General features: G+C 35.9%; 1 protein-coding gene across 17 annotated transcripts in view; it reads left to right on the top strand.

The window, feature by feature from the left end:
* rnft2 (ring finger protein, transmembrane 2) overlaps positions 1 to 20,835 on the top strand; it is a 30,555-nt gene that overhangs the window by 2,857 nt on the left and 6,863 nt on the right. For 10 of the 17 annotated variants that reach the window (XR_012405906.1, XR_012405905.1, XR_012405911.1 and 7 more), the window contains exons 4-10: positions 3,976 to 4,098; positions 4,276 to 4,352; positions 6,092 to 6,192; positions 6,294 to 6,331; positions 8,341 to 8,494; positions 19,890 to 20,039; positions 20,746 to 20,811. Coding sequence is in view for 5 of the 17 variants with exons in the window: in XM_005165042.6 (XP_005165099.1) it covers positions 3,976 to 4,098; positions 4,276 to 4,352; positions 6,092 to 6,192; positions 8,341 to 8,494; positions 19,890 to 20,039; positions 20,746 to 20,811 (671 nt within the window). In the remaining 12 variants the exon portion in view is untranslated. 17 annotated transcript variants of the gene reach the window in all.

Genomic DNA, 20,835 nt, shown 5'->3' with positions numbered 1-20,835 from the left:
TCTGTTATTACCTGATACTAACAAGAACATGCACCAAAACACGAGCAGACAATACAGCAAATATTTAGCACCATCAAGAAAAAAAAAATCTCAGCCAGTCTAATGAAATAAGAAAATATTTAATAATAAAATTATTGCAGAAACATTATTAACCTATACATCTAAAGGCTGATTTATACTTCTGCGTCAATCGCACGTATATGCTACGGCGCGGCCTACATCTGACGCACACCTTTCAAAAAATGTAACTGCACGTTGCAACGATGCGTAGCAAACGCTCTGTGATTGGTCGGCTTGGTATTGCTGACGAGTGTGGGCAGGACCGAGAGCCACGAGTCTGTTGGAGCGACTGTTTACAAGCGTGGAGTCCCGTGAAGGAGGTCCGGATGAAAAGTTTTGTTTTGTGTTTATCTCATGGTTAAAGTTGTTGCACGTCCGCCGGTTCCTGCCTCAAAATGAGCGAGTTTGAACCACTTGTACATTAAGAAAGGGTTCAGAAAAAACAAAACACCAGTGAAGAAACTCGACGCAGAGGAACGTAAACACCTCACTGCCAACTAGAGTTTCGTAAGTGTTATTGCAGAGCAACAGAAACAGCGTGCAGAAGTATGAATGCACAGCTACACGCGTTGCATGCGCCACCATGGGTCATGCCGATCACTTGACGCAGAAGTATAAACCAGGCTTAAGGAAGGGGCCCCATGTTTGGTTATATAACTTCTGTTAGCCAAATGTAGATAAATGTAGCCTTTCCAGCTTGAGCGCAGAAACCATTTCAGCTAACCATTTAAAAAAATTGGAGGTGTCGTGGATTTTCACTCCGTCAGAATCGCTCACCATGCCAAACATAAGGGAGATTTGTTGATGTTTAGGCTAAGTTCAAGCCTGGTCTGAACATCCAAACAATGCTAATTCCACATCAATTTTAATGTCCATTTCAAAAGCCTGGGAATAAGGTCTGAAGATACTTTTCCAAAATTCAGATACTTCTGGGCAGGACCAGAATATATGACCATAGGTCCCGACTGCGCCTTTGCATTTATGACACAAAGGAGAATAAAGATGATTCTGATTCTGAGGGATAAAAGGATACAACTTGTTTAGTTTGGCTTCAGTATAGTGTAATCTATGCATCACTTTAAATTGTATGAGCTGTAGTCTTACATTTATAGAGTAAGAGTAGATACAACTCATCGGCGCCAATGGCCTAGTGGTTAGTGCGTCGACACATGGAACTCAGGTGCTTGCGGCGACCCGAGTTTAATTCCTGGCTCGAGGTCCTTTGCTGATCCTTCCCCTATCCCTGCTCCCTACACTTTCCTGTTTGTCAATCTCCACTGTCCTATAAATAAAGGTGAAAACCCATAAAAAATAATAAAACTTATTTACAACTCTATCCCTCTTCCCAAGTAGAGGATGAAATGTCAATTCTTAATTCCCTCTCCGAAGAATCTCTAAGGTGTGCAGTAGAAACCAAAACATGAGAAGCAAACAGATAAACAAGGTTGGTCACTGAATGTTTCTCCATTGGGCACTGCCTCAAAAGCTTGTATAAATCATGATCCAGAGAGACATTGTGTTTGGTAAAATGACACACTTGTAAATAGCGAAAAAAAGTGTGATTATGAGAGACCAAAAGTTTTATATAAGTATTTAAATGTGGCCAGTTTGTCATCTACATAAAATCCATTACTGAATGCAATCATTGTCACTCTAAAAAGTAAAGATCTTATCAAGGTGTCCGGGCACAAAATCATGATTTTTGCAGATAGGTAAATAAATGGAGGGATATTTAATCTTTAACGTCATTTTCACTTCATTTAAAATTTGTATAGAATTAAGAACTGATATTCTTGCATTTTACCATTTTCAGTTATAGAGATTTTGACCACAAAACTGCAGCTAAAGAACTGTTACCAACTGACAAGCCCCAAAATGTAGCCACTTAGGACATGTATCTAACTGATCGGAAGCAACTTGATCACACTCATGCCAAAGCATCATGGCCCTGTTAGCTGTTAGCTGCTGAATACTATAGATGGAATGTGGGCAGCGCTAGCCCTCCCACTTCCCTAGATTTTTGCAAATGAGTTTTTGAAATTCTGTGTGCCCTATATCCTTAAATGAAAGGAAAAATCAAAACTGTTAATTCTTTAACAAGTAGTCAACTCAGACTTGAATTAATGAATCGAGTTGGGTTCGAATCTTTTGCTTGATCGCGTCGACGTTGATATGATACATGACCAAATATGTAGTTCCAGATCCGGTAAAACGTGAACGTGCCTTTCCTTCAGACTCTACTGCAGCGTGGGGATCACGAGACTGATCATGACGCGAAGATGAAGATTACTAAAAAAGATAGAGATTCGGCTACAGGAAATAAAGGGTTAAAGTTTATTTTCACAACAATGCTGTGTTTGTTCCTGTCATTTTTCTGATTCTTGATACAATAACCTGCGCTGCAACACAGGATTCGCCATTTGCTATTAAAGCAAGGAGCAGCAGAGACTATTGTGTATGTTACTTTGTCAGACTTGACAGGGACTTTGCCAGTAACTGTTATAGTTCATATTGACCAGTTTCTTCTTGCTCCAGATCATAATATATAAGTGTGACTAAAATTGTGGCCTCGTTTTGTGTAGTTTGCAAAATATGTGTTTAATGTTGTGTTATAAGTTGCTATCGCCCCGTGTGGCTTGTATTCACGTATCTATTATATATCAGTGCATGTACTGTATCTCTCAGGTTAAACCAGGGGTCACCAAACTTGTTTCTGGAGGGCCGGTGCCCAACAGATTTTAGCTCCAACTCTAATCAAACACACCTGAACAAGTTAATTAAGGTCTAATAGGTATACTTGAAACATCCAGGCAGGTGTGTTGAAGCAAGTTGGAGCTAAACCCCGCAGGGACACCGGCCCTCCAGGACCAAGATTGGTGAGCCCTGGGTTAAACCTTCATGGGGCTATTCACATATTGCGTCCAAAACGACATTGAAAGCGTGCTTCTTCCTTTACAAATTAAAATGTGTTTCTGATCCACTGCTGTTTGTTGTTGCTATGCTGTTCCTATACACGCGGCGCGGGCAATTTTCAAAATAGTTAAACTTTTGCCACTGTGTGGATTAATACTGAATGTATGTCGTTGATATTACTTGGGGTTAGCCTTAAGAGTTGAGTAATATGCTGGTGTTTAACTGCATTGCTTTATTGCACTCTTGCATTAGGCTCACACATTGTCTTAGCTGTGGTGGGCGCTGAACGCAGTCGACCAATCACAACAGACTTTGTCATAGGTCCAATCAGCGCCAATTAGCTTCGCACTAAGGAGGGGTTTGGGAACAAATGAATCACTAAAGGAATCATATGGGAGTCGTTGGGATAATTGGAAAATTATTATAAAATAAATACAAATTATAAGACAATAAAAAAGTGTATATCAGCCTGTTGTTGGAGACAAAATATAACCTTTTTTTAATGCAAAATAGGGGCTCTTTAAACGGGTCTTAACTTCCCTAGCGCAAGAATATTTCACCTATAATCCATATCAAAACTTTTTTTTTCATATATATATTTAAGTTGTTTTTTTTTTATTGCAAAGAGATACAATTCACAACAGTTTTTTTTACCGCAAATTCTCCAAATGAATTTCTTTAATCAAGGAAAAAAAACTAAAGCAACACATCCCTTTACATGATCTTCCATTAATACAAAAACTATTTACAGAAGTAACTGGGTCATTTAAAAAAAAGAATCCTTAGTGTGTTAAGCTCTGTATAAGTCTAAAATTTAATTCATAATGTCTTAAGAAACAGTTATTTACGTCTTTTTTTTAAATAAACTTCAATGCTAGATGAACTTAATGTTCGTAGTTAAACAGTCTTTCAAACAGTGGATATTACAATGAGGCATTTGGCAGTAAAGCTTATATAATTACGCATAAAAATGTTTTGCATGTTTTTTCTTCCTGTTATCAGGCGAAGATGCCTCTACTCCAGCTCCTGCTCTCTCTGAACTCAAGGCTGTGGTCACATGGCTTCAGAGAGGATTCCCTTTTATCCTCATTCTCCTCGCTAAAGTCTGCTTTCAGCACAAGCTCGGTAGGTTCAGTATATTATGATGCATCATTTGTAATCATAGCTGTTGTCACTTGTCACTGAGATTGTGCTTTGTTTTCTACATTAGTGACAAAGCTATTAATGTTTACATAATATTAAGATAATTCTAGCATAATTGTTATTATGTTATTAGTAGACTTATTTCTTTGTTTTTCTCAGGAATTGCTGTTTGCATCGGAATGATCAGCACATTTGCCTTTGCAAACTCAACACTGAAGCATCAGGTGGCACTGCGGGTAAGATAATATATATATTAATGCTGTCAATCGATTAAACAAAATATACTAGTTATTTGCACCCTTTTTTTGGTGTTTTTGGCCGAAAGAGATATACTGCCGAATAAGGCTTGGTGATCTAATCGAAGTGATTTTCATGTGCATTTTGTCAGTAAAGCCGGTTCTAGTAAACCTCCAGAACATGAGTTCAGATGGAGCAGAGTTTAATATGAAGTAGAGTCTTAGCACACAGATAAGCTATGCAAAACAAAAATATAGTTTAAATTTGAATTCTGTTTATTCAATCGATAATAACATTGAGATAATAGCTGTTTGCGTCACTTCTCAATGAACTACGACTGAAGTGCTGCACGTGAAATTGCAACACATATTAACATGTTTTTACTCCATACTCGCCTAATAACTACAGTCGCGTGTTTGGAAAAAAATCCTTCTGTGAGATAATTCCAAAGTCGTGCATATTAGTCAGGCTGAATCAATAAACGCAGCTAAATTTTCTGTTTATTCAACAACTGCTATTTTGTGTTTGGACAAGTTTGTCTGTTTTTGTGAGAGCGCCCTCTGGCCTTTGTAGGAGATTTGATACAAATCGTGCCATGTGTTCTTGAGAAGATGTGCATGACAATCAAAGCTTTGCTCAGTCACTTTTGTGATTTTTCAATTTGATTAATAGCCCAGCTTCACAGCCGAAAAAAAACTTATTTATTAGTATAATTCAGATTATCAGTGTGATTATTATGGAGCTTAAACTCCGAACTTCACAATCTGAATTTCTGGTTTTGAATTCAAGAATGTTGAATTTGATGTTCCGAATTTCTTCATCTTGAAAACTTGAAACTGTATTTTTACAAACTGGATGCCTGCAGTCTATAACTTTAGAACCAAAAAAGGCTGAAGTTTGCAAAAATGTCTGTACAAATCAGTTGTTAGATGTTCAATATTAAAGTTAAGAAATTCAAATTTAAATTAAGAAATTTAAATTCAATACCATTTTTAATGGCATATAATTCATTCTTTCATTTTCTTTTCATCTTAGTCTCTTTCTTAATCGTGTCACCACAGTGGAATGAACCGCTAACTTATCCAGCATATGTTTTATGCTGCAACCAATCACTGTAAACATCCATAGGCACTCATTCACACGCACACTCATACACTCAGACAATTTAGCTTACCTTATTCACCTATACCACATGTGTTTGGAATGGGGTAAACCGGAGCATCCAGAGGAAACCCATGCGAACACAGGGAGAACATGCAAACTCCACACTCAAATGCCAACTGTCTCAGCTGAGACTCGAACTAGTAACCTTGCTGTGAGGCGATTGTGCTACCCACTGCGCCACTGTGACACCTAATAGGATAATATAATACTCAGTTCTATTAAATTACAATTGTTAATAATTCAAACCACACTGAACTGAACTAGATTGAAACTCTTGAAAACAGGACTGACACAGTTTCAATTGCAATTCACTAGAACTTCTGTTAAGCTCATTGGACACAATCTAGAAATCATCTTTCTTAGAAATAAAGATGAATTAAATTGAAAATGAACACAATTCAAATTCAGATTGTTTCGGCATATTTTAATCAGTATAGTCTTAAGTTAAGCTAAATTTGAAAAGTTTACAAAATTATATTGTTTATTAAAATACCAATTAACTGTTATAGTGCAGTTTCATTTAAATAAATCTGAAAAATAATTGAAAAGACATTGTGAACTGATGTATTTTCAGGAGGAGAGGTCTGTGTTTACCACCCTCTGGATTATGGTGTTTCTCGCTGGGAACATTGTGTATGTGTACTATACCTTCAGTACTGAGGAACTTCACAACAGGTACAGGCCCATTCAACAGAGTCTCCATCATAACTGATTCCATTTTTTATTTACTTTATGCATTTGAAACGTTTCATTTTCTTCATGTTGTCATTTTGCAGAGTGATCTCTCATTTTATGTTTGTGTCTATCAGCATTTGTGAGTATTTAGTTTCCCATCATTTTTCATTTATTCACATTTTGTTTTGTTGAGCTTTTGTGGAAGCATTCACTGGTTTTGATATTAAGTTTGACTTTTTTTTGTTATTGTCATATTTGACTATACAATACTTTTCAAAAGTGTGTTGTTGGTGTTGAACCTGTCTTTTATGCTCACTAAGCCTGCATTTATATGAGAAAAATTGCATTGAAACTGTAAAATTATCTTAATATATATATCTTAAATTGACTTTTTGCTTTTTAAAACTTACATAAGAAATGTATTCGTATTATTCAAAGCTGAATTAGTAATCAACTTCTTTCCTTCAGTCTTCAGACTCGCACGTAGGGATGCAACAATAGTAGATTTTGGTTGTACGATTACAGCCTGAGGAATAATCACAGTTTCATGGTTATCACTATTATTATGCGTTCAGTCATTTCAAAACACTACTTGTTTAGAAAATCATGTGAAGCTCTTTTTAAAGTGTTATTTATTGCTGCTTAGTAGCCAAATAATAAAGCACAAAACAATATTAAAAACAAACATCATGGTGCTCATGGTGACCCGAGTTCGATTCCCGGTTCGAGGTCCTTTGCCGACCCTTTCCCTCTCTCATTTCCCAACTATTTCCTGTCAATTCTCTGCACTATTCTATCCATTCTATTCTACTATTCACCTCCTGCCCCCTGCCCCCCCAAAAAATAAATAAAATTATAAAAAAAAAAAAAACAATAGTCCATTTCTCTTTTTGGACTTAAAAAATAAGTGATAAAAGTTAATATTCATTCTTTTTTTTTTCGGCTTAGTCCCTTTATTAATCTGATGTTGCTACAGTGGAATGAACCGAAGCGTAGCGGATGCCCTTCCAGCTGCAACCCATCTCTGGGGAAACAAACTTTATTACATAAGCAATCATTTTACCCTGAAAATAAATGACAGAACAATGAATGAATAAGTAAATAAATAAAAAGAAAAAAAATAGTATTTGTCTAATGTAAATCTAAGCTGTATATCAACTAAGTAGTTACTGTTATTATCATTTGTGTTCATACACAATCATTTTAATAGATTTTAATAATTTGTTGAACACATCTTTTGTTTACGTTGCACTAAAAGCTGCTTTTTTTGACTGGTTGAGCCTGAAAGTTGCAAGCGTGTCACACTGATTGTGCGTCGCTCCCTATATGCGCACACAATTTATTCTGCTTCATTCGAAATAACGAACTTGTGCAAGGAGAAGACACGATATATGAATGGCCCGCTGCTGCTAGGTGTCTTATCCATAGTTAATCTATCTAGTGTACGTGCATATTAGTCTCGGTGTACAAACTCGGAACTAGCACATAGTTCGTGCTGCAGTTTTATTCCATGCAACAGAAACGCGGTGTTGAAAAGCCTTTACGATGAATTAACCGTGACGAATTAAAGGGCGGTTAATATTGAAATCAATTAATTGTTGCATCCCTTCTCACATGATCCTTCAGAAATAACTCCAGTGTCAAGAAAATGTTTATAACAATATTATCAATGGTACAAAAATATAATACATTTTTATATATATATATATATATATATATATATATATATATATATATATATATATATATATATATATATATATATATATATATATATATATATATATTTATTTATTTATTTATTTATTTATTTATTTATTTATTTATTTATTTATTTATTTATTTATTTATTTATTATTTTTTTGACTAATAGAAAACTTAAAAAAAAAAAATTTTTAAACATTTTTTGTGGCGTCTTTACTGTCACTTTGAATGAATTCAGTGTCTCCAGTCTGATTTAATGTATCCATTTATTTAAAAAAAAAACTTATTGACATCAAACTTTTGAATAGTTGTATATCACGAATATATACTATAAATGTATTCTATACAATTATATGATTTTTTAAAATGATATTCTTATAAATAATACTGCAATTTACTCAATAAAACAAATCTTAAATGAAAATACATATGTTTTTCTCTCAGCCTTATTTTTGCCAAGCCAAACATCAACAGTTTTGACTTCTTTGACCTGATCTGGGCTGTTGGAATAACAGATTTTGTGCTGAAGTATTTCACCATCGAGCTCAAATGCTTCATACTCTTCCTGCCTAAAATGATCCTCGCCTTCAAGTCTAGGGTAAGTCTATAACTGACCGCGTTTCATATTAAATTACTGTATCTCATCATGCAGAACAGTTATAAATGTAGCTTGGATACTGGTCAAGTGATTTTGAATTTTGGCAAACCGATGCCCATAACTCTATTCATTGAACATGATGGCTAATTTGTATTTGAATATCTCATTTTTGAATGTTTGCTTTCTAAAGCCATAACAAATAGACTGAACCAATTATTTTACTAGGGTAGAGTAAGCTCTAGAAGAGGTGACCTCTGAGAAATTGATTATTGAAACAACCATTGACACTGTGGTAAAGGGCTGATGTATATTATGAGAACTCTAAATTGCTTTATGACCTTGGATACATGAAAACTTATTTACCCCTTTTTCACTAACATGCACCAGGTGATAGTTTGGAGACAGTGCTATTGCCAGTTCTAAACTGGTTCTGAGCTGGTTCGACTTTTACCCCAGCTAGAGAGCCACTGTAGTGCCAGGTCTGATCTAACTGCATTTGTCTCATCTTATCTTTCCCAGCAACACAACTGCGGAAGTGCCAAATACAAATGCGGCATCAACGATTTGTTTTTATTAATGTTGATAACTTTAATCGAGGGGCGACAGTGGGTAGCAATGCCGCCTCACAGCAGGAAGGTCACTGGTTTGAGCACCAGCTGGACCAGTTGGCATATCTGTATTAAGTTTGCATGTTCTCCCCGTGTTGGCGTGGGTTTCCTCTAGTGTCTCTGGTTTCCCCCACAGTCCAAAGACATGTGCTATTGATGAATTGGGTAAGCAAATTGTCTGTAGTGTATGTGTGTATGTCCTGGTCCTCCAAATTGGGGGTTGAGCGTTGAGCTAACAACTCATCTCATAAAATTAATGTTATAAAGAACCAATATGGTGTGGCAAAATATGAACTTCGATATAAAAATGGCCCTGGGAGTGAGTAACTTTGATCACCATCCAACACTGAATCCAACATGTTCATTGACTATGACAAACTGTTAGAATAGATGGAGATTAATCGATAATGATGTGTTCATGCAGCCTGTCATAATTTGTATAGACGATAAGCAATGCAAGCGAGAATAATATGTTATGCATTGCACTGTAGTTTGAATAAACAGAGATTCAGCAATTCTGCTTTTTCAAATATGGCGTTTCTGTTCGTCTCCTTGGTCACGGTAACCCCGCCCTCAGCCTCTAATGCCAGTTGTTCCTATTTCTAGTCCAGCAATGTTTTGGGGCTGCTTAAGTGCAACTTCTGCTTTGGTGCTACTTTTCCTGATTTAGAGCCAGGGCTTTGGGAAACGATTTGAAACCGATCTGGCTCTGAACCAGAATTCAAACTGCATTGGTGGAAAAGGGATTAATTACAGGAGAATTCCATAACAAATTAGGAACCTTAACAATACCGATTAAAAAAAGATGCAGCTGCGTTGTTGCCTTGCGTCGGTTCACCTCTGGCTCTGTCTGAACCAAAAAGCTGCCCATGAACACTCCAAACAGACAGCAGCCAACTGATTCAAGAGCTCGTGTTGTGATGTGTTTTTCTGCACCACGGGGGCAGTACTCTATCTCGTTCAGAACGGGAAGATGGAACTTCTGATGCACACATGTAAATCGCAAACACAGCAGTGTTTAGTGTCATTATCACAGTATTTGTCAATCACCAAGGAGGGATTCAGCCCTGCAAATATGTCTGATAATCTAATATTCCATATCGTTTGTAAATATTTGAGAAATGTAGCAAAATTAAGCTGCGTTCATACTATGAGTGACATTTCAACAGAGAGCAATCGATCGTTGGCGACTAGGTTGGCGTGTCGAGTTATGCAACAAAGTTGAGAATCTTTCTACTTTATGCAAATGAAGAGCGACTTTCTTTAGCGACAGCCAAACTCTCAGCTCCTGCAGCATGATTCTTGTGTGCGGAAGAGAAATAGCAGCAATGGCCAAGAACACCCATTTATGTTTTGATTCTGTTTACATTTAGTGTTTTCTCTGAACAATGTTTACTATTTGTGGCACGTAAACTTATTCACTCTCTCTAAATATCATCATAAACGTTACCTAAGCAACCCTAAGGTGGGAACGACCACTTGCGACTTCAATTCAGAGTGACAGCCAGCTACAGAGTCGCTGCTAGTGGGAACGAGGCATTACAGTTGGCCTATTTGTGTTCTTTCTTGACTTGCTATTGTTTACTTGCTATTAGGGATGTCCAGATCAGGTTTTTTCCCTTGAGTCTGAGTCATTTGATTTTGAGTATCTACCGATACCGAAACCCAATCCAATACTTCTATAATGCATAAAAAAAGAATACAGAAAAGAGAAGAAACAGATCGAGGATGTTTCTTATTTTTTATTTGATTCAGCTTATTTTAAAATTCAATAACTCTGTTTGTTTGTTGTGTTAAATGTAGCCTTTTTCTTTCCACCTCTTCCAATTCCAAGTTCACATATCTCAGTTTGCTATGGCAATGTTGTTGTCATCAACTTTTTAATATCTCCAGACTGCTGACATCGCGCTTTCTGCTTCATGCTACTTCCGTGTTTTACTTTGCCGGGATTTAACCAATAGCGTCTCTGCAACAAAGTGATGTCATGCCCCACGAGTTGCTGTTTCTGTGTGAAGTCAAAGAAGAGCTCTAACTCTGTGCCACCACATAACTATAGATGTGTTAAAAAACAATGAGAATTTATATATATTCGAGTCCTGATTGGGAGGTAATGTCTGATTCCGATCGAGTCTGAAACTACGTGATCAGGTCTGGACCTCATACCTGCCAACACTCACAATTTTCCATGAGAGTCTCCTGTATTTCAAACCCATGTCCAGTTTTGTTCTGTCTCCCGGAAAATTCCCTTAATTTCACCCCTTCCCCCCGCAGTCTTTAACACCCATGGATTGCCGACGTTGGTATAATATCCGATTGCTGCGTCTGCCTGAAACCTGGTGCATAGTACAAATCAGGGCCCCCAATCACCTAATCCCCACCCCCTCCCCCCTGCTCTTCAAGTCTCTTCACCTGGCCCCAACACCCCCTGTAATTACCAGCACATGCCCCTCGTCTCTGCACAGAACCTGAACATCACTACTTGCTATCACTTCACTACGTCAAACTTGTGTTCTGATTCATTGCCGAAAATCCAATAAGAGCGCACTCTTCAGCCAATGCCAATCTACATGCTGAGTCAGGTCAATGAGCTCCAACGTTAACACGATACAAGGCGAAGTGTGGAACACACCAAACCACGTAGACTAACTGATGAAGCCTATTGGGCGACTTTTAACTTAGTGTGTGCCGCCCCTAACCCTAACTTTAACTTAATTGAAGATCGTCGACGCCAGTGGTGTTGTGCGTCGACACATGGACTCCAGTGCTCATGGCTACCCGAGTTTGATTCCCGCCTCGCGGCCCTATGCCGATCCTTCCCCTCTCTCTGCTCCCCATGCTTTCCTGTAAATATTCCACACGTTCCTATTCATTGAAGGTGAAAACCCCGAAAAAATTATTATAAAAAAAAATTAACTTAAATGAAGATCAACAAGTACTCATGTTTTTATCTTGTTAATGTGATGATTTTGGAGTAAAACCCTGGTAGACCAAGTCAGCTTCAAGGCACCAGTTCAAACTAGGTTGAACTGGCAAGTTAAACCTAATAAGGTGAAAAAACAAAATAGTGTGTCGTGACACCCTGCCTGCGTGGTTGGCTGATTGGAAGACAGTATGTGATCTCATTGGCCCACTGGGGCTGGGATGAGGTCACCTCTCTGAGGAAAACACACACACAAACACACATGCTCTTAGACAATCATTGGAGCGGTTCTGCAGTCTATTATAACAGTAGATGCTCTGTAAACACATCACACTCCCTTATATTGAAGAATCAAGCTTATGCAATCTGCTCCATTGCACTCAAACGCACAGACGTGCACACATCTGCCGCGATAATCAGACTTGCACACAGTTTCTGGTTTTCTGAAGCTCTCTTCCAGGAACTTACCGCTGTTTCTACCCAAACACTTCCAGCTATTAACTTCAAGCCCCAGTCATCTCCATACCCACCCCCTGAAACCAAACGCACACTTTCCACCTCTTGCATCGGGCCCAGGTGGCATACTTTCAGGCAATGATGTCATGGTCAATGTGTCAGGCTTTCCGCTGACTTTCCATGCCCAGCATCACCACAACTACAAACACACACACACACATACATCCAAACATGTCAGTATAAGATCTTGCATAATCGCGCCAGCAAGTCTCTGCATGTCAAAATGAACTCACACTGTCCATAACAATTGAGTGCAAATGAATATTAGGATCTTTTTTTTATTGAATGCAATTTTTTCATATTATTTTGATCCTTGTATTTGAGATGAAAAGTTCCTTAAAAACATTAAGCAGCACAACTTTTTTAAAAAAAATCATGATAGCAATTTGTTTTTGAGCATGAACTTTAAGGGCTCTATTTTGACGATCCATGCGCAGAGCGCAAAACGCAGGGCGCAAACACTTTCAGGGCGTGTCAAAACGCATTTTTGCTAATTTACGGACGGGAAAATGCGCTTTGCGCCAAGGCACATGGGCTAAAAGAGTTAAGTTTATTTTCTAAATGAGTTATAGGTGTGTTTTGAGAATAAACCAATTAGAGTCTCATCTCCCATTCCCTTTAAGACCCAGCTGCGTCGCGCCAAGAGCGCATTGGCTATTTACAGGACGCAAAGTAAGTCTAAGTGGAAAAAATGAGCATTTCACCAGCAAACAGTTAACAGACATCAATTAGTCTATAAATAAATAATTTTGTTTGTTAAGCGCAAAGATTTGTTTCAAAACTATTTCTAAATTCAGTTCTAATTTCTAGCAAACGAATAAATGAACAATAATGACCAAGTGTTATCAAAATACAGAGTTATTTCCAAATACACCTGCCATGCACCATATGGTCTAAAACCTGACAGGTGGGCAAATCTAAGCTTGTTTTTAATAAAGCAAATATAAATATGGATATAATAAATAATACTGCTAATAATAATAACATTATACAAAAGCAAATTGTTATGAATGAACTGAAAAAGCCTCTTGAGATGAAGAAGACATAAAAGCAGTGGTTTTTCATATTTATGTAGGCTAGAAAATAATATGTTTTGTAATATTTTAATCCTTTATATTTATATCCTATATCTATTCTTATTATATCCTATATATATCCTTAATATTTACATTTTTTCATATGTAAAGATATTTGCCTATTGCTCTCTTGTGCGTATTAAGCAGTGTGTAAGCGAGGCACAACTCTGCGCCGGAGTTTAGACAGGGTTTGTTTTGGTCTAATGAAAAATCTATTTTAGTTTCTCAAAATAGCGACGCGCCAGCGGTCCGCCTCAGAACGCCTTCCTTTTTAGACCAGAACGCCTATGGACACACAAATGAGCGCTAATGCATTTGCTATTTAAACAGCGTAGCGCAACGCCTCAAAACGACTCTTGCGCCAAGCTGAAACTACCAAAAGACTACTGCGCCGCGCCTTGCACCACACTGCGCTGGGTGTATGATAGGGCCCTAAATATTTAAAGAATGTAACGTTTTTTTTTTTTTTGATTACTTCTCAAGGATAAAATTACCGTAATATTTTTGCAGGTATTTAAGCATGCCAATTGAACATTCTTGTTTATAAGAAAAACAATGCAATTGTGTGATATTCCGCTTTGAAAATGTATTTTCCGTAATGCAACGCTGTTTTGTTTTAGTCATTTTAACCCGTCCAATGCAACTTTAGCCAATTATATTTCAGCACCCCGGGTTGCCTTGGTGGAAAATCGCGTATTTCATTCATTCATTCAGAAAAGCTCTGAAAGCATATGTCCGTGACCGAAATGCGATCTCCAGTGGACAGTAACGTGACACGTCAAAACCTTCTTCACCAATCAGATTGGCACTTTTGTTCACGTGCACGAAGCTGCTGAAGTTACATTAAACAGCACATTTGGAGGCGTTCAAGATCAAAACTGGCAATGTGAGCGCACATTGAAGAAGATGCCCTGAGGCGATATGAACGTGGAGCTGCTTATTGTACTGGTGAACAATCATTTCTTCATCGCTAGAGCTGGAGCTGCTACTTGAACCATCCATGCTTGTTCGAATCGCCAGTAACTTTAACAAGGAGCGTGTCAGTCTTCTTCTTCTTCTGTGCTGTTCAGAAGCTTTAAGTTGTGTAGCTCCATCTAATGTCAAGGAGTGTTTTTGCATACTCTTCTGCTTGACGCCAGTGAAAATCATTTGGGTTTGAATCTGAAAAAACGTCTCAAAACGCTGACAATAGACACAAAACAAAAGTTTCCTGGTGTGTACGAGCCTCTACAGTCCATTACAGTCTACAGTATTCCTCTGTTGCAATCGGAATATCACAATAGTTAATCCAGAAAAAAGCAGCAAAATCACCACCAGATTGCTGTTGTGTTTGCGATAAGACAAAATAAACACATGCGGGCATTTCTTCTTTCTTTCTGTCAACACAACACACATTCCTGATATGCGAGTCCCATCTCACACTCAGTACACTACAGTTATATGGTATAAATACAGCACTACAACATATAAAAGAGAGATCGACAAAGAATATCACTTACCTGTTTAATAATCATTTGATCAGCTGTAGTTTAAAATTACGCTGTATTTTTCCTCCTCTAAGTGCTTATTATGCAGTCTCTGTTGCCATCTTGTGGATGGACAACGTCAGCCGTCTTTGCAGAATGACAGGCTTCTACAGACGCGATGTCTCTTAGAAATAATAAATATTTTAAAATAGGCTCTATTCTCATAAATCAACTGCATAGATGCAATCAAAACACTTACATTCTCAACTAAAAAGCTTCAAAAGTACATTGTTGTCCAACAGCAGTAATATTTTTAAACTGTAGAGTCTCCTCTGCTTGCTGCTGTATGTGGGCGGAGTAATACACAAGGGTGAAGAGGCGGTACGAGTGTTGTTACTGGCAGAATATTGCACTGCTATCAGCCAATCAGATTTTAGAACCAGACTGAACTGTTGTATAACCTATAATAAATAATCAATTAAACCGTCAACATTCCAAAATAAAATTTGACAAGGATAAGTATCCACCGTATTAAGCATCCACTCTGAAGCGATTTATACATGTTTGCAAATGGGGTCCAAATTCGAACTCGCACCTCCCAAAATGAGAAACCAACGCACAAAAAGTTTATTAAAGAACATCTTAAGTGGTCCTTAGATCAATTAAACCGTTTCCCACCCGCAGGACCTCCCAGTGCGTTCGATAATTGTTTTTTTTCCCATTGTTGTTTTGAAGACGCAGACACGGCTGTTAAGGCTGAGGAAATGCACTGCTCCCCCATGATGCAATTGGCCAAACGATTCACTGGTTTGGACGGATTCCAGCTCCAGTTTGTCTAATGGCAAAATGTGAGTGAGTGCAGGGCTGCAGGGACTCTGGCGGAGATGAATTGCTTGCGTACGGAGGTTACAGATCTCCGTCAGTCAGTCTGCGAGCTCCCCAACAGGGTGATTAATCGCTGTCAGGTGGAGTCCAACAAGTCATTATGCATCCGGGGCTGGGACTGCTGTCAGACAGTGCACATGATGTGGCTGATTATGACTTCAGACTAGTTCCAGAACTAGTTATTGAATGTAGAACATAACAGCATAACTTGAGATGCTCAGACCAGCACAATAATAATAATAACATTAACACTGTCTTTAACGCCTTTCTCTCCCTCTCTGTTTCTTGTGCTATTATGTTTGCTCTCTTTCTTTCGTTTGGTTTCTTTTGCTCTTTTTCTTTCAATCTTCCTTTCTTTTTTCACTCTTTCTTTTTTCTTGCTCTTTGTTTTGATCTTTTTTGCTCTGTCGCTCTCACTTATTCTTTCTTTCGCTCTTCTTTCTCTTGCACTTTCTTTCACTCTTTCTTTTTCACTCGTGATCTTTCTTTTGCTCTTGCTCTTTAACTGTTTCTTTCACTCTTTCGCTCTTTCCTTTTTATTCTTGATCTTTCTTTCACTATATCTTTCACTCTTTGATTCACTCTTTCCTTTTCACTCTATCGATATTTCTTTTTGCTCTTTCGCTTCTTTTGTCCTTTTTCTTTCAATCTTTCTTTTGCTCTGTCGCTCTCACTTATTCTCTCTTTCTCTTGCACTTTCTTTCACGCTCTTTTTCACCCTTGATCTTTCTTTTGCTCTTGCTTTAACTTTCTTTCGCTCTCGCTATTTCTTTTTTCGTTCTTGATCTATCTTTGCCTTTTTTCTCTGCTTTACTCTTCGCTTATTCTTTCTTTCACTCTTTCTTTCTTTTTTCACTCTTGATCTTTCTTTCGCTCTTGCTCTTTCACTGTTTTGCTTTTAATTTTTTTTTATTCTTGATCTTTCTTTCACTACTTTTTTTTCTTTCCGCTCTTTCCCTTTTTCTTTTTCACTCTATCGAACTTTCTTTTGTTTACTCTTTCAATCTTGTTTCACTCTCTTGCGCTTGCTCTATCACTTGTTCTTTCAATCTGTTTCTTTCGCTCTTAATTTTTTGCAATTTCTTTTGCTCTTTCTTTCACTTATTCTTTCTTTCACTCTTTTTTTTTGCTCTTGCTCTTGCTCCTTTCTTTCTTTCTTTCTTTCTTTCACTTTATTTTGCTCTTACTCTTAGTTCTTTCACTCTTTCTTTCACTTATTCTTTCTTTTTGGTCTTTCTTGGTTTTTTTTGCACTTTCTTTTGCTCTTTCCTTTACTTATTTTTTCTTTCGCTCTTTCTTTCTTTTGCACTTTTTCGCTCTCTTTCTTTTTCCCTCTTGATCTTTGTCGCTTTTTCACTCCTTTCTTCCTTCTGCTTTAATTTTTCCCTTTCTTTTTCACTCCTTAGATCTTTCTTTTGCTTTCTTTCTTGCTTTCTTTCACAACTTTTTATCTTTCTTTAGCTCTTTTGCTCTTTTTTTTTTAGCTCTTTCTCTCTTTTTCTTACTTTCTCTCGCTCTATTTCTTTCTCTTTCAATAAACTCCTTATTTGCTGCTTATTTACAGTGATTAAATGATCGATATCTTAATAATAGGCAAATAATAAGCCAAGAGTTTATAGTGAGAATTGATACTTAAGTGTTACCTAATTTTCTATTATTATTATTATTATTATTATTATTATTTTTATTATTGAGAAAAGTTGTGATACTTATCCGTGTAGCGCAAGTTAAGTTACCACCCGAATAAAATCAAGCTCAAAATCTAAAATCAAATTGATTTTAGAGCAAAATTTTGAGATTTTGCTCCAGCATAACTGGACTTACCTGGATAAAACCCAAACCAACTTTGTGCAACATGCCTCTTCTCAAATAAAATGTCCCATACGTCCTGGATGGCATGAGTGTGATTAAATAAACTGCAAATGTTTACTTTTTTAAACTATCCCTTTAAATTGTTCATTAAAAGGAGAATTCACAATAGCATCATGCAAAGCCTTTTACATCTTTAGTATTTGTTTGTTTGTTAATTTCTCCGTCTTTGTCTTGATAAGCAGCATGTTTCAAAGCAGCAATCTTTGTTAATAGTGTTTGAAGCTGTCCAGTTTTGTCACATGGTTCTCTATCAGCGTATACATGCAGAGGTTTGCCTGTATGACGTAGCTCAGCATGAAACCATGGAGTGTTGCTCTTTGACACAGAAATTAGCCAAGTTTTACAGTTATCCCGCTACTTCTTTAATGCTATGATTGGGGTCTGGGAAGGGTGGGCTTGTTAGATTTTTGTGAGGGTAGCAGGTGTACCGTGTTCCTGCCAGTTTTGTTTGCCACGCAGTGATTTTTGCCAGGAGAGAGAGCAGAGCACTGGACTCTGGCCATATTTCTCCATGTCACCGCATCTTTAAAGCTTGAGGGTAAGATGTGCACAGTTAATGAACGAGCAGATGAGACGAGACTGGGATCTTGTTCAAGTTCAGTGAGAGGAAGGATGTGTTGTTTGTTTCTGTGTGTTGTCATCTCATGCCGGTGTTCGAGTAGAGCGCACGGTTTGTGAAGATATTGTTAAACAGTTGGTCGTCACAGCTGGAGGTCTTAGAAGCGTCAAAGAGAAACAGCCTGTTTGGTTTTTATAAACATTTAGTGTGTAGTAATAATAATGGCATTAATAATAATGGTAATAATAATAATAATATAATCATTATTATTATTATTATTATTATGTCAGCTCTTTTATTTAATAAACTAATATTAAATTATTTATTAAATGAACTATTGTTGTTGTTGTTGTTGTTGTTAATGTTTTTATTTTTATTATCATTATTATTATTATCATCATTATTATTATTGTCAGCTATTTTATTCAATAAACTAATATTAAATAATTTATGAAATGAACTGTTGTTATTATTATAATTGTTGTTGTTGTTGTTATTATTATTATTTTTATTATTATTATTATTATTATTTTAGATATTTTATTTAATAAACTAATACTAAATTTATTTAATCAATGAACGTATTATTATTATTATTATTATTATTATTATGTCAGCTATTTTTTCTATATAATAGTATTAAATAAATGTATTAAATAAATATATTATTATTATCATTATTTTTATTATTTATTTTTTCAATAAAGTAATATTAAATTAATTGAATTAAATGAAATTATTGTTATTATTATTGTTATTATTATTATTATCATCATCATTATTAATATTATGTTAGCTATTTTAACAAATACTATAATATTTGGTTGACTTATTAAATTAACTTATTTATTATTATTATGCCAGCTATTTGATTTAATAAACAAAATATTTTAATCCAACCAACTTAATGAAAAGGACTTTTTTTTTAATAAGTAGAATATTTTATATGATTTTTTTATATAACAATTGTTGTTGTTTTTTAATTAAGCATAAATAAAACTGTATTCTTTTTTTATTCTTTTTCTTTTTTTATTCTATTTCTTATAATTATGTTTGCTTATTACCCAATATGTTTTATATTTGTATTGTTATACATCTATATTTTTTATTAATATTGAATGAATGCATTGTTTCAAATTCAATTTGAATATGATAAATGTTTGATAGAAAATTTGATAAATATTTAGTGAAACTCTCTGGATTCATATGGTAATGATTATGTAGATGGCAATGTTAATGTATTCGTTCTTGGCGGTCAAGATCTGCTACGCTGCTGCTGCTTTGGTTATTATGGCCATATAGAGCCGTATAGAATCTTGTGACCTAAAGTATCCACAAAAAAAAAAAAACTCTTCTGAATCTTACATTTGATCTGAATCTTTGTAAACGGATGTGTGAAATCAGACCTGCAGAAGCCCTCTTTAAAATCAGGCCAGGGCCTCTTGATTGGTTTCAGAGGTTTGGCTGATCTGTGTCTGTGTGTGATTTTTCAGGGGAAGTTTTATCTGCTGATAGAAGAGCTGAGTCAACTCTTCAGAGCACTAGTTCCAATCCAGCTGTGGTACAAGTACATCATGGGTGAAGATCCATCCAGCAGCTACTTCCTCGGAGCAATGCTGATTATCATCTACAGCCTTTGTAAGGTAGTCTGGTTGATTCAGTCTCTTCCATGTAACTCTGAAGGGATAGTACACCCCAAAATTACAACTCTGTCATCATTTTCTCACCCTTCACCTTTTCCAGACCTCCATGAGTGCCTTTTTTTCTTTTTTTACAAAAAAAGATATTTTGAAGAATGTTGGAAACAGGTTGTATTATTTAGTTCCAACTATGGAAGACAATGGTTACCGTTTCCAACATTCCTCAAGCACATTTTGGAAACAAAACATAATTACATAATAATATAGTAATAATAATATATAATTATAATATTTAATATTATTATTAATATTAATTAATAAAACTTAATATTACTATAGTAATAATATTTAAATTGTAATAAGAATAATTATGTAATTGTTTTGTTTACAAAATAAATAATTGTAGTAATAACTATAATAGTTGTTATTATTATTATTACATTTTTGTAAATAAAACACAACTACATAATAAAAATATTAATAATATTTATAATAGATGATGATGATAATGATGATGATTATTATTATTGTTGTTATTATTATTATTATTATTATTATTATAAATTATATTGTTATTATATTATATCATTATATAAATAATAATAATAATTAATTTAGTTTGATTTTTTTTCCCCCCAACCTTTCGAAAATGCTTTTATGACTATAAGCTGATTATTAAGGTGATCATGTTGTTGTTTTTCTGTTTCAGTCATTTGATTTGTGTGGAAGAATATCTGGCATTCGAAAAGCATTCATTATTCTCTGTAGCTCACAGGTGAGTGTCTTGTCCTTCGTCTTG

The sequence above is a fragment of the Danio rerio genome, chromosome 5 (assembly GCF_049306965.1).
Source record: "Danio rerio strain Tuebingen ecotype United States chromosome 5, GRCz12tu, whole genome shotgun sequence".
Lineage (NCBI taxonomy): Eukaryota > Metazoa > Chordata > Actinopteri > Cypriniformes > Danionidae > Danio > Danio rerio.
Note: the sequence above shows the minus strand (reverse complement) of the source record. Positions and strands in the feature narration are given on the sequence as shown.